Source organism: Pseudorca crassidens, chromosome 9 (genome assembly GCF_039906515.1).
Source record: "Pseudorca crassidens isolate mPseCra1 chromosome 9, mPseCra1.hap1, whole genome shotgun sequence".
Classification (NCBI taxonomy): Eukaryota; Metazoa; Chordata; class Mammalia; order Artiodactyla; family Delphinidae; genus Pseudorca; species Pseudorca crassidens.
Genome location: NC_090304.1, coordinates 60974381 through 60988786, shown reverse-complemented (window position 1 = coordinate 60988786; position 14406 = coordinate 60974381). Strand labels below are relative to the sequence as shown.

Here is a 14406-nt window from a genome sequence, read left to right as displayed (position 1 = left end):
CTTTCTATTTCTCACTTGATTATCTTTTAAATGAACTGATGATCTGAGGTCGAGTGATCATCTGTTTTTACTAAATGCATATTACCTTAAAAACACATATCTTTGGGGGCTTCCCTGGTAGCGCAGTGGTTAAGAATCCGCCTGCCAATGCAGGGGACACGGGTTCGAGACCTGGTCCGGGAAGATCCCTCTACCGCGGAGCAACTAAGCCCGTGCGCCACAACTATTGAGCCTGCGCTCTAGAGCCCGTGAGCCACAACTACTGAAGCCTGCGCGCCACAACTACTGAATCCCGTGCGCCACAACTACTGAATCCCGTGCGCCTAGAGCCTGTGCTCCGTAACAAGAGAGAAGCCACCACAGTGAGAAGCCCGCATGCTGCCACGAAGAGTAGCCCCCACTCACCACAACTAGAGAAAGTCCACAAGCAGCAACAAAGACCCCACACAGCCAAAAATAAATAAAACAAAAAAACCCAAAAAAACCCCACGTCTTCAAATTCTATTGATGTACTAAAGTAGTAGCTAGGAAAAAGAATGTTTAAATATTCTTACCTGTGCAAACCAGTGGCTGTAAGACCAAAAAATGCATCTAAGCAGCTTCCAAATACAGTAATACCAAATAATTTGTTTGATTCTGCAACTTTTAAGGCAAGCTTATATCTGTAACTGGCATTTTCAGCTTCACCAGTAGAGCCACATTTTGGACAATTAGACCTGGAAAAGTGGAGGAAAAAAAGCATAGAGACGTTCACTTACTTTTTTTTAATATGATGTAAAACAAATCTGGAAAAGTAAAGATTAAAAATAATATTTTATGTACAAAATGTACAAGTTACATCCTTCTTAAACGATTTCAGATCAAGCTCTTTTGAATTTTCTCTACTCATAACAGTTACTTTACTGATTTAAATTAAGTAGCACCAAATTGATAGAAATTGAAGGAAAACTGTGTGTGTGTATGTGGGGAGAGAGAGGGGTGTGGGGAGGGAGGGTGGCTGGTTGGTTGTTACTGGGTAGCTAAGTCATCATTAACAAATGAGGCATATTATAGTCTGTGGTTGGGGGTGGGGGCAAACTAGATATAATGAAGCAAGCACCACACCAACAGAAGACCTGAGTCTATCTTCTGTTAAAAGGACAATGAATAATCTCAAAACATTTAATAAATATTTATACACAAAGTACCTAGTCATATTTTTCTCACTATTATAAGAATAACTTTACTTTCTTTAATTTAGTTCATTGAAATATGCTCAGAATTTATTAGATTACAAAAAATAGGTACAAAACATCTTGTTTAACTTGTTTGTAAGGCAATTATGGCCAAAGGCATTCTTTTTTTTGGGGGGTGGTGGTGGTGGTTCATGTTTAATAGTGAAGATGGCCTAGGTCATGTTTAGACATTAGTTGGTTTTCTTTTTTTCAAGTTTGAATTCTATCAAACACTTTTTTTTTTTTTGGGCCAAATTCTTTCTTATCAAAAATTACTGTGTATGGGCTTCCCTGGTGGCACGGTGGTTGAGAATCTGCCTGCAAATGCAGGGGACACAGGTTCGAGACCTGGTCTGGGAAGATCCCTCTACCGCGGAGCAAATAAGCCTGTGTGCCACAACTACTGAGCCTGTGCTCTAGAGCCCGCGAGCCACAGCTACTGAAGCCCGCAGGCCTAGAGGCTGTGCTCTGCAACAAGAGAAGCCACGGCAATGAGAAGCCCGTGCACTGCAATGAAGAGTAGCCCCCGCTCGCCACAACTAGAGAAAAGCCCACGCACAGCAATGAAGACCCAACACAGCCAAAAATAAAAATAAATAAATAAATTTATAAAAAAACAAAACTACTGTGTGTCAAGTATAACACTACTGTTATGTACTAGCAGTCTGGTCTTAGGATAGATACTAAATCCCTTAAATTTAGATTTCCTCACCTGTGAAATCCAGGATTGAAGAAGGATAAAATGAGACAAAGTATAAGAAAAGAAAGTAAAGAAAGAATCTAGTACAGATCTTGTCAAATTAATGTGTTTAGCCTGCTTCTCCCTCATAATTATATTAAGTATTGTGATGGTTACCGTCACTTCTACTTATGCTTCCCCTCTTTTCTAGTTGTTTGCAATATCTTAGAACTCTGCTATCCATTTTTCACATTCTTAATTTAACAAATTGACCCCTTAAAACATCTTATGGTAATGGTTAATCCTAGAACTGTTTTTTCTTCATGTCGCTAATGATCTGGCTTAAAAATGTGCATAGAAAATGTTAGAGACAGTTGTATAAATTTGATTGCTCCCAGACAGCCACTAGGGGGAGCCTGAATTCCATGGCTCACAAGGTGACTCTTGAACAAAGGTTAATCCTTCATATAAGAAGTTACTGGGGCTTCCCTGGTGGTACAGTGGTTAAGAATCCGCCTGCCAATGCAGGGGACACGGGTTCGAGCCCTGGTCTGGCTAGATCCCACATGCCGCGGAGAAACTAAGCCCGTGGAGAAACTAAGCCCATGTGCCACGACTGCTGAGCCTGCACTCTAGAGCCTGCAAACCACAACCACTGAGCCCGCATGCCACAACTACTGAAGCCCATGCGTCTAGAGTCTGTGCTCCGCAACGAGAAGCCACCGCAGTGAGAAGCCCGTGTAGCCCCCGCTCGCTGCAACTAGAGAAAGCCCGCGCGCAGCAATGAAGACCCAACGCAGCCAAAAAAATAAATAAATAAAAACAATAAATAAATTAAAAAAAGAAGTTACTGATTCATCATCATTACATCTGCGCTAATTATTAATTTTTTCTTCCACACTGATGATGGATCTGTGCCAATCCATTCATAGAATCTTAACCAAATTGGCTGGAGTTTGTGTTGTAGTCTGGCCATAGAAGGAAGTGAAGGTAATCGACTTACTGGGGCATAAAACCTCATTAGTACCAAGCTCTAGTGAAATGAATTAAGTGTTTTAAATATATATTAGAACTTCTTTAAAAATTATGTACTAATAACGCATTCAGATCTAATGTAAAATTCTTAGCAAATCTTACAATTAATGTGCATCAGTGTTTTACAGTTTACAAATGTTTTCAACATACATTATTTCCTTCTGATACATAAACAAGGCATTTACTCCCATTCACAAACTGGGAAATTGGGGTGAATTTTTGCCCAATGTGACAAAGTTAGTGATTTTTATGACCAAATCCAAGGCTTTGGATTCCTTGCCTGGAGTTCTTTCTTGTATAACTGTAAGAACAGTATGGTTAATAATGAACTACCTTACAAATACAGAGTATCAATGATAGCCTAAGAAAGACTAGTATTAATGCATTATTAGCATTAATGCATATATACACTAAATTATTTATACTTTTATGTTATATATAAAATGAAGATATTTATGTAGTTTCCTTTAATCCTTTTGGGAATAAGTCTGAATTGAAATAAATGTTAGTATGGAGTAATACAGATCACAGCTTTTCAAACTTCAGTATGTATACCAATCACCTAGGGATCTTCTTAAAATGAAGATACTGATTCACTAAGTCTGGGACAAGGCCCAAGATTCTGCATTTCTAACAAGCTCCCAGGTGATGCCGATGCAGCTGCTCCTCAGACCACATTTTGAGAAGCAAGGGTAGAGACAACACATTGAAATCACAGTCCTCTGATTTAACTTCTAGAGGCACCCCTATTTCCAAAATGTCATTTGTTATGGAATAGCAGTTTTCAAACATATTTGGTCTCAGGGACCCTTTATACTCCTAAAAATTATTGAGAATACCAAAGAGCTTTTGCTTATGTGGGTAATATCTATCTATATTTCCAATTGAAAATGAGAAGTTAAATGAAAGTGAGAATTCTAAAAAATACTTATTAATACCTTAAAAAATAGATCCATTGCATAGTTAACAAAAAGAACATATTTTTACAAAAAATAACTATGTGTTCCAAAATAAATCAGTGAGAAGAGAGTGGCATTGCTTTATATTTTGCAAACCTATTTAATGTCTGTCTTAATAGACAGCTGGATTCTCATACCTCCTTCTCTGCTCACTCTGCTGTGATATCACATGTCATGGAGCCTCTGGAAAATTCCACTATGCACTTTTACGAGAATGAGAGTGAAAAGGCAAATTATGCCTTAGAATTATTATGAAAAGTTTTGACCCCAAGAAGCCTCTGAAAGGATCTATCTAAAATAATACTTATATTTGCTACCTTTTTTGTTTGATACCAGTTAAAACATTCTTTCATTCATTTATTTTTCTAGGTTAGTGTACTTATATTTAGCCCCAAAGTAGAAAAATTGATGAGATTAGTAACTCTTTGAAAATCTGATGAAAGCAATGGACTCTCTTCTCTCCCAGAAAACTGCACACATAACCATAACACACAATATTTTACATATTTCACAGGTAAAGGTAATGAAAAATATTAAAAAATAACAGGAAAAGAAAGTTCTTAGTGCAGAGACAGATTTCTAGACCAAAGGGATAATGGGTTCCTTTAAGTGAATCAGAAGGGCAATTTACATGTTTGGCCTGGCCAGATTGCTTATATGGACAAATGAATCCCCTTTCTTGCTCATAATTTTTGGGAGTACATACACCTCCCCCATACATATATAAAACCATATATATATGTTTGTTCCTTCATATGAGATTACCATATTCACATATACAAATGTGTACATATATATATATACATATTCACATATATATGAATATGATAATGAAGGACCAAACTAACTTTTATACAGCTGACCCTTGAACAACACAGGTCTGAACTGTAACAGGTTCACTTATACATGGATCTTTTCAAGAGTAAATACTATATAGTACTATATATTCTGTGGTTGGTTGAATTCTTGGATGTGGAACTGTGCATATGGAGGAACCACAGGTATGGAGGACCTGCATAAATGGAGGAACTGCACATATGGAGGGCCAACTATAAGTTATACTGTGTAGAGGGTTGGCGCCCCGTGTTGTTCAAGGGTCAACTGTACATATAGTTTTTACATTTTTATTTCTTTATCTGTATCTTTATGTCATGGAATCTTTTTTGAAAAGAAATCTAATTTGGAACCCTAATTCAAGGCTGAGAATGGAGCTGTTGTTGAAACTAAAGTGGGGGCCCTAAAGCCCTACCTACTAGTCAGCACAATCCACTATTACTTCTCTTATCCTATCTCCTTCTAGAAGCATAGAACCCTAAGGCTCTGCAGAACAGTAATTTGAAAACCACCACTGCTCTAATCTTGGAGGTTAAGAGAAAAAAGTTAATCCCATAAAACACAAAACGTATTATGGTGGTTGTCACTAAGGATTTGGGGTTCAAGAAAAACTTTTAGGGAGCAGTCTTTTTGTTCTTCACTGTCTCTAAAATCTTCTGCAAAGGCTACAGTGTGGAATTCCTCTGTCATAAACTTGCTGTGCTGCAGCAGTGAGGAATTTCTGTTTCCTGTGCTGGCTTACAACTGACTCCAGGTAAGAAAAAAGGAAAGCAGAGATAACAGTAGAAAAGATAAGCACTGGAAATTATGGGAATAGACTTTGTGTAGCACTGTTAATGTAATATCTGTAGAGGAGAGGCTATATTTTTGTGGACTACATTTCCACAGGCAAGGACAAAGTGCTGTGGATTTTATGTGACTAAATGGTCCAATTAGAGCTCAGTTTTCTGAGGGCATCTTAAACTCTGGGAAAGAGAGCGGGAGGTATCATTCTGGATACAAATTTCACTGCTAATTTAGAGGTAATATAGTAATTATGGATCTAGATAGCAGTCAGACTGTTTAGGCTTGAATATGTTTCTGCCACTAACTATCTGGCTTTGTGATTTGGGGCAATTTATTTTACTTTTCTAAGCTTTAATTTTCTCCTTTGAAAGTTGGCATTAACAGTAGCATCACCTCACAGGGCTGTTGTATTAAAAGATATAATGCTTACAAAGTTCCTAGTACCATGTGTAGCATATAGTAAACATTCATTAATGTTATCTATTGTTATTACCAGTCTAAAGAGGTAAAAATGGCAGTATTGTTCAACCTAAATGGTTGTTATAGATTATCTTTAAAAGAAATGACTTGGGGGAAAAAACTCAGTTTTAAAAATGTTTCACATTTATATATTACTTATTATGTATCACACAATGTTTGAAGCATTTATTAATTCACAACAATCCTATGAAGCAGATATTATTAGTTTCCCCATTTTGAGATCCAGATAATTTAAGTGACTTGCCCAAGGCTACAAAGCTTTAAGTGGCAGGGTTGAGAGTTGAACCCAGGCAGTCTGGCTCCAGAGAACTGTGCTTTTTAATCACCAGGATATAATGCAATAGGTAAAGTATACTTGCCCAAGATCATACAACTATCAAGTGCCAGAGCCTATCTACAACCCTGTTGTGTTTTCCGAAGCTTGAAATCGTTCCATTTTACCACACTGCTTCTAAGAATAGGTCCTGATCAAAGGAAAACAGTCCCTGTGTTTTAGTTTTTTCAGAAAATAGGTAGGAACCTGAAAATGAGTGAAGCTAAGTCTAGATCGAAGACAACCTAGACACTATCACATTGTCATTTATTCATTCATTTAACATTTATTGTGTATTTTCTATGAACTAAACCATAGGCTGAATGCTGAGGATTTAATGATGAATAACACAAATAGGTTCTTTCTCTCAATTTACAAATGAGTACTTGAAAGAATAGCTTAATAAAGAAATAGTGAAAACTACTGGAAGGATGACTTAAGAGTCCAGGTGTGGGTTGGAACTGTCAATTCCTCCCCATACAATGCTAACTAGACAAAAAAGACTAGTTAAGCATATTGCTGGCCTACTACTCTACTTACATACTACTAGGTACTTACTAGATATTCTCACCCCTAGGAAGAGAGAATGTATTCTTAAGGAACTCCAACCCTAACCTCTCACCTGTACTCTATAAAGATCAGAGAAGAATCCTAGGCTCTCAGGTCTAGTTGGCCTGAATCTGGGCACCATAATAAAGTATTATGTGCCAAGCACAGTTCTAGGTGCTGAAGGATACAGAGGTTACAATAACAAAGTCCCTGTTCTCAGGGAGTTTATTCATTTATTAAAAAATAATCTGGAGATTATGCAAAAATAAGCAAACAATGAACAAACAAAAAACCCCTACACTATTTCCAGGGATATCCCAGAAGTGTATTAAGTTTTTGCATCAGGCTCGTGACTTCCTCTCTGAGAAATTAGTTTTCTTCTCTGAAGCAGGTACTTAGTAAAGACTTGGAGATAATGTGAAACATCCCTCTAGTAATAGAGGATTACCAGCCAATTCTATTCCAGGATTTACAGAAGAACCAATCTAAGAGAATCTTACGTCCTGATACAAATTTAATCCTTACTTGCCTTTGAGCCATAGGAAATCTACAGTGTACACTTGCATTTTCTTTCTCACACTTTCAGGCTTTATTTTTACCTTTTGGAGACCAGGAGTATTCGAGAGCAGCACTTTTGACATGAAGGATATATAAAACTAGAATTCTGGAGAGCAAGAACGGAGGCAAGAAGAAATTTTCTTCTTCTATTCATGTGTCCTCACAGTGGTCTGAAAAACAAAATAACCATGGGATGAATGGCAAATCTTTAATTGCATGTGTGTAATTCATTTCTTAGGAAAATCACTTAAACTTCACTGCAAAGTCAATAGATGTTTTTTTTTTGTAGTAAATGTTAGTGTATCGGAAAACTAATTTTCTTTTTCTGTTTAATTAAGAAAATAAGATTTAAAACAGAGTAGTTCAAGCAAATATTCTGTTTTTGAATAAATGCTCCACCCCAGTAATTCAAGAAAGGTATCATTTAATTTCTTTCAACATCTTTATAAGAAGAGCTATATAGAACTTGTTTCCACTATTAATAGAAAGGAACTTAAATGAACTTACAGGAATGTTTAAAAGAAACGAAATTGGTGGGAAATAGTTCTTTTCAGCTGGAAAAAAAAATCACTTCATTAGATTTCAGTATGTACATTTCTACACAGCTTGAAGAGGGAAAAAAAGACAATTTAGAGTGTACAGATAGAAAAATAAAAATGTTGCATGGTCAAATGAGAGTTCAAAGTGCTTTATGAGCCTTGTATAAAACACGTCAGAGAAGTAAAACAATAAAATAGCAGTTCGCCTCTTTTATACTTTCCTTTTAAAAACTCAAATGTTGGTTTATCAAAATTTTTAAAATTGATTAGCTTATTTATAGCATAATATAAATGCTCTGAAATAAAAATCTCTGTACATGTTAAAGATAAAGCTATACCAATAAATTTTCATTTGTAAACACATGGCAAAAGCTTTCAATTTCTGCAAATGGGTGAAACTGTTTCTGAGACTGGCATCAGCAAATTTTGACAAAGTGTAAGTCATCAGTTTCAAAATCATAAAAGAATCTTTTAGGTATAGCTCCTCCTGAGGATGATCACGAATTTAGAAATGTGATTATGGAATGGGTATCTTAAAATGTTTCTAATCCTGTCTACCAATCAAAATATTCCTGTGAAAATAAAATCTTGCCACCTAAGGCAGTAAGATGGAAACGTACAAAGATTATAGATAAATGGATTTACATAAATCACCGATCTATGTTATTAAAGCGGGCATAGAAAAAAAAATCTAACTCTGCTTAATTCTTGTTGTTATCCTTGTTTTTGAACCCTTAGGTATACATGACTCATAAGGTTCTACCAAAAGCAGATATGTCTTCCTAGATTTGGCTGTCACTTTAGGCTACATGGCAATCTCTAAGGACAAGGTAGAGAAGGTGATACAGGATACAAGGAAAAGGCAGAAAGAAAAGGCCAGAGAACACTGCTATTTTTAGTGCTACTTACCTCAAGTTCCTTTTACCAATGCAACAAATGATGGAATGTATGTCAGCAAAGGCATCCTCCCTCTACACTTCCTCTAAAATCCAGTTTGGGGTAGGGTGTAACAAGGTGGTACACCTGCCTATGAGCTAGGAGAGATAAAACAGGGCAAAACTCCCTCCTGAAAATGTCGTCTTTTACCTGATTAAAATCTTGCAGTTTAGAATGAAGCCTCAATTCCTCACAATGCCTGTCAGGCCCTAGCTCATCTAGCCCCACCTCCTTGACCTCACCTTGTACCACTCACCCCCTTAATCACTGCACTTCAAGCCATGCTAGCTTTCTTTCTGCTCCTCAAACACACCAAATAATCTTTCTTAGGCTTCTGTGCTTACCTTTCTCTTTGTCTAAAATGCTCTTCCCTCAGTACTTCAAATAGCTGGCTCATTCTCATCCTTCAATCTTTAATGTTACCCCTTAGAGAGCCCCATTTCATCTCAGGTAAATACTTCCTTCCTCTTAGTTTCTATGATATCACACAGTTTACTCCTTCATGGTACTAATCGTGCTCGTGATATATGCAATCATGAAAATTATATATCAGATGATACATGCTTACTTGTTTTTGTTGGTTCTACCCCCATTAATCTTAAAGTTTCATGAAGATGGAGACCTGGTCTATCATGTCACCTATAAATGAAAAACATATATAAGCAGAAATATTTGCGAATTAATTTCTAAATTAATTGTGCAAGCACTAACTGCTGTTATTTTTAAAGGAAGGAAGGTTAAATTGTCATTATTTAAGGGTTTACTGCCCTCTAGTGGAGAAATAAATAAATTTGAGAACTGAAATGAAAAAGGTCATTGAAGTATTTTTACTATTTGCGTTTCACTTGGTAAATTCCAGCAAATGGCTAAAAGACTTTCCATTCATTGGCTGGTGAAAAAAATGCAATAAGATCCTTTTAGACAGTCACTATTAGTTATTCCTTTTGTTATTTTCATAGTATTTCCTTATGATTCTTGTCATCTAGTTTGTTTTGCCTCTCTCTCTACTGCCTGACTTAAAGTATGTTGAATTAATGTTTGATGGATAACTGAATGAAGCATCAGGAATGAGCGAATATTAAAGTTAGGAAAACATGATCACAGACTTAGGAACAATTCCATATGTGGTATCTATTGCAGTTTATCTTTCTTCTTGATTTTGTTGGGAAGGATGGTGATATTGCATTACATTACTTTCAGTTCCATCACAGTCAGCAAACCATATTCCAATTTAATAAGTCCAATATATTTACTTATGTATCAATCATTTATTGTACAGCTGATAAATACCAGGTGATGGGAATAATATAAGAGATGGACAAAATATACAAGGTCCCTACCTGGTCACTAGACTTATAGTGACCAATAATCACACCAAAAAACTGAAATTGTGGAAAATTCTATAAAGAAAAAGTACAGAATACCATGAGAAAATACAACAAGGGGACTGATCTAGTCTTAGCTTGGCGGGGATGGGGAGAAAGAGAATAGTTAGGCACACAGATAACCTTCTTTTAAAAAGTACTTTCTCTCAGAGTTGTCAGATTAAAGGTGATTTTTATTTCCATTTTAAATATTTCTTATTTAAATATTTTAAATATTTCATAAATGTATTACTTTTTAAATTAGAAAAATCAATAAATATAATAAAAACCTTGGGTCCTCTTAATCTCTCACATATAGAAGTAGAAACAGGAGAATGAGATGGAGAGAGAGGGAGAAAAGTATAAATGTTAGGGAATTAATTAGGACCTCAGTTGGCTGTTTTGACGGCCAGAGATTGCTCAAGTCAATGTCCAGGACTGAAGACTCTGATAGACTTATGCTTATGAAAATATGCTGGGTCCAGGTGGACATATTATAGTGCATTTTTAATTTAACATGGAATACTCTGGACTACTTGCTTTCTCTGTTTCTAGCCATGGGAGATGAACTATAATCCAAGATGCTTTACTAATTTATCACAAAAAATTACTGTCACAAGGAAGGAACTCATCTTAAGCCCATATCTTCTTTTGGATAAAACTAGATGTTAAAAAAAAACATACTAAGCTAAATTATAAACAAAGTTACTTGAAGAAGGGGCATTAGGTGAAGCAAATATTTAATGGAATCATGCTAACACAGGTGATGCACCCTTTTCACACTAGAGATGCTTTGGGTTCTCAAACTTTAGTGTGCATCAAAATGACCTGGAGGGACTGCTAAACCACAGATTTATGGGCCCCAATGTCAGAGTCTGATTTCATTAAGTCTGGGATGAGGGCCTGAGAATTTGCATGTCTCACAAGTTTCCAAATAAGGCTTACGTTGCCTACACGTGAAAACTACTATTAAGGCTTTTCAGCTTAATTCCCTCATTACCAAGTTTTTAGAAGGTAACTTAATAGCCTATAAAAAAATCACGCTCATATATGCACACACACTGATACAGTTTTTTCCTCCTTTGGACTAGATTAGAAAATCCAAAATAATTGGTCTACTAGAATAATTCTTCTTAAATGTTAGATCATGGAGAAAAAATTTAATTAAGTATTTAATGTGAATTAGCCTATGGGGAGGGTGGTGAAAAGAAGTGTAAGATGTGGATTCTATTTTAATGAAGTTTATAACCTGGTTGGGCTCATAAATTCTTCTGAATGCTTTACAGTTCTCTCTCTTATACGATTATCTGATCCACTCAGAGAAATTAAGTAACTAATTAAAGGTCAAGAAGCAGGTAGCATCAGGTCTGGAATTCATACCTTCTGATGAGTAGCTCACCAGTCTTTCTAGTCCATTACATTGTTTGCTCAAGCTTCACACAAACTATTTGTATTTGTTTCAAGGCTGTGACCAAAGGATGAAATCACTCCTTTAAAAAACTACTCCCCACTTCTAATGGCATACAGAAAAGGAGATATGACTAACTCTTCTCCCTTTCTTCATTCCTTCCCAAACTGTTCTTGCTTTGCAAGAAAATCTTTGTCACTTTGCTGCTCTCAGATTTCCCGTTTCACATTTTACAGGACAGAGTCCTCAGCTATGGAAAGGGTGGGTATTCTGAATTGCTTTATTAAGACTAACTAATGGTCTCCTCAAAGGGTACATACTTTGTCTAATTTTCTAAAGGCAGTCATAACAAGTCCCTGAGAAATGATTTTCTGACGTTAACATGAAAAATCTGGAAAGGGGAGAGGCAGGCAGGAGATAAGAAAATTAAATAAGCAAAAATCAGACAAAACCTCTTTTATTTGGAGAAATACTGGTGAAAAATATTTTTAAAACATTAGCCAGGAAAATCTTAGTGAGTATAATGCACAGTTTGTCCACTGCATTTATGATAGGTAAAGTACTATTCTAGGGATGGGGAAGGGAACAGGGTTACAGATAGAAAAAACAGGTTCTCTGTTCAAAGAATTTATAATCTATTGGCTAAGACAGACAATGTAGAACTACCAACAAAGTGACACAAAGGTACACAATATGTGTAAGTTCCAGACTTCCATATCTCAACTGCTTATCTGACAGCCAAATGTATTTGGATATCTCATAGTCAACTCAGGGCTTAATAGGCTAAAAAAAAAAAAAATCTGAATTGTTAGTTTCCTTTCAAACCTCTTTAATAGTAATTTTCTCCATCTCAGTAAATGGCAGTACTCTCCAACTAGTAATTCAAGCCAGATACCCAGGAGTCAAGTCATCTTTCATTCCTTTCTTTCCCTCAAGTCCCACATCACATTCATCAGTCTTTTTTGACACCCTTCAGTCTATTTCCGCATCTAAAAACCATCATTCTGGGACTTCCCTGGTGGCACAGTGGTTAGGAATCCGCCTGCCAATGCAGGGGACACGGGTTCGAGTCCTGGCCCGGGAAGATCCCACATGCCGCGGAGCAACTAAGCCCGTGCGCCACAACTACTGAGCCTGCACTCTAGAGCCCGTGTGCCGCAACTGCTGAGCCCACGTGCCACAACTACTGAGGCCCGCATGTTCTTGGGTCCATGCTCAACAAGAGAAGCCACTGCAATGAGAAGCCCGCACACCGCAACAAAGAGTAGCCCCTGCTCGCCGCAACTAGAGAAAGCCCACGCAAAGCAAGGAAGACCCAACGCAGCATAAATAAATAAATAAATAAATAAGAACCGTCATTCACTCTTCCCCTAATATATTCTACCACCAGCTTAATCCAAACCACCATCATCTCCTGCTTATGCTGCTGTATTAGAATCCTAACTGTGTGATCTGGTCCCTGAACATTTCTCCAGACTCATCTCATAAAACTGTTCTTTCTGAACATGATCCAGCCACACTGGTCTTTTTTTAGGTTCTTGAACACTAAGATGCCAAGCTCTTTCCTGCTTTAAGGTCTTGGCATAACCTATTCACTCTAGAATGTTCTTCCTTTCTTCTGTTGCATGGCTGTCTTTTAGGTCTCAATTTAACTGTCAACTCCTCAGAGAGGCCTTCTCAGACCAACCCAAATCAAACAAATTCCACTTTACTCTTCTTAAGTCCACCCATAAAAGGTTTAAGTTCCATTAGAACAGGAATCTAGGACTGCCCTGGTGGCATAGTGGTTAAGAATCCGCCTGCCAATGCAGGGGACATGGGTTCGATCCCTGGTCTGGGAAGATCCCACATGCTGCGGAGCAACTAAGCCCGTGCGCCACAACTACTGAGCCCGCGCACCTAGAGCCTGTGCTCCACAACAAGAGAAGCCACCGCAATAAGCCCGTGCACTGCAATGAAGAGTAGCCCCCACTGCCCACAACTGGAGAAAGTCTGTGTGCAGCAACGAAGACCCAATGCAACCAAAAATAAAAATAAAATTAAAAAAAAAAAGAAAGAACAGGAATCTCACATCTTGGTCACCATTGTAATCCTAGTACCTAGCAGTTCTTGGAACAGAGAAGGGAGGCATTTAAAAACTATCTGTAGAATGAGTAACTAACTACTGGGTGCTTTGTGACCCAATCTTGCAGGGTTAGGAAAGGCTTCTTAACTTAGAAGGCTTCATAAACGGAGACCCAAGGAATGAGTAAGAATTAGCTGTGTTGGTGATGGGATTTAGAAGAGGTCTGGAGGTGAGGGATAATGGTGCATTTGAGGAACTCAGAAAGACAAGAAGAGCCCTGTGAACCATGTTAAACTCAAACCTGAGGGCAAATAGGAGGGGCTGAAGGAAAGGTTTTTAATGGGGCATGCCAGATCAGATTTGTGCTTTATCAGCCTCCAATGTGGTGTCTGGATTGAAATGTAACAGGATTGAAAGAAGAAGAACCAGCTGGGAGGCTACTGGCATAGTTATGTAGTAGTCGTGCTGAACCAAAGTAATGACAGTAAAAGTGGCGAGAAGTGTATGGATCTGAGATATTCAAGAGGCTGGTATGACTGGCTGGATGTGAGAGATAAGAAAGGCACCTAGAAAACTTTCAAGTTTCCCAAGGGGGAGGGGGAATAGGGGAGAAAAGGATTGCGAGTTTGGGATTAGCAGAGGCAAACTATTATATATAGAATGGATAAACAACAAGGTCCTACTGTA

At 37.5% G+C, this 14406-nt stretch overlaps 1 protein-coding gene across 11 annotated transcripts in view; it reads right to left on the bottom strand.

Annotated features, from left to right (window-relative positions):
• DDIAS (DNA damage induced apoptosis suppressor) overlaps positions 1-14406 on the bottom strand; it is a 35306-nt gene that overhangs the window by 19988 nt on the left and 912 nt on the right. For 6 of the 11 annotated variants that reach the window (XR_010946216.1, XM_067750508.1, XM_067750504.1 and 3 more), the window contains exons 2-6: positions 9451-9521; positions 8856-8980; positions 7915-7961; positions 7449-7577; positions 555-716 (exon numbers count right to left, since the gene is read on the bottom strand). Coding sequence is in view for 9 of the 11 variants with exons in the window: in XM_067750508.1 (XP_067606609.1) it covers positions 555-716; positions 7449-7561 (275 nt within the window). In the remaining 2 variants the exon portion in view is untranslated. The remainder of the gene's footprint in view (positions 1-554; positions 717-7448; positions 7578-7914; positions 7962-8855; positions 8981-9450; positions 9522-14406) is intronic. The other 5 variants (XM_067750510.1, XM_067750512.1, XM_067750513.1 and 2 more) reach the window with 3 other exon arrangements.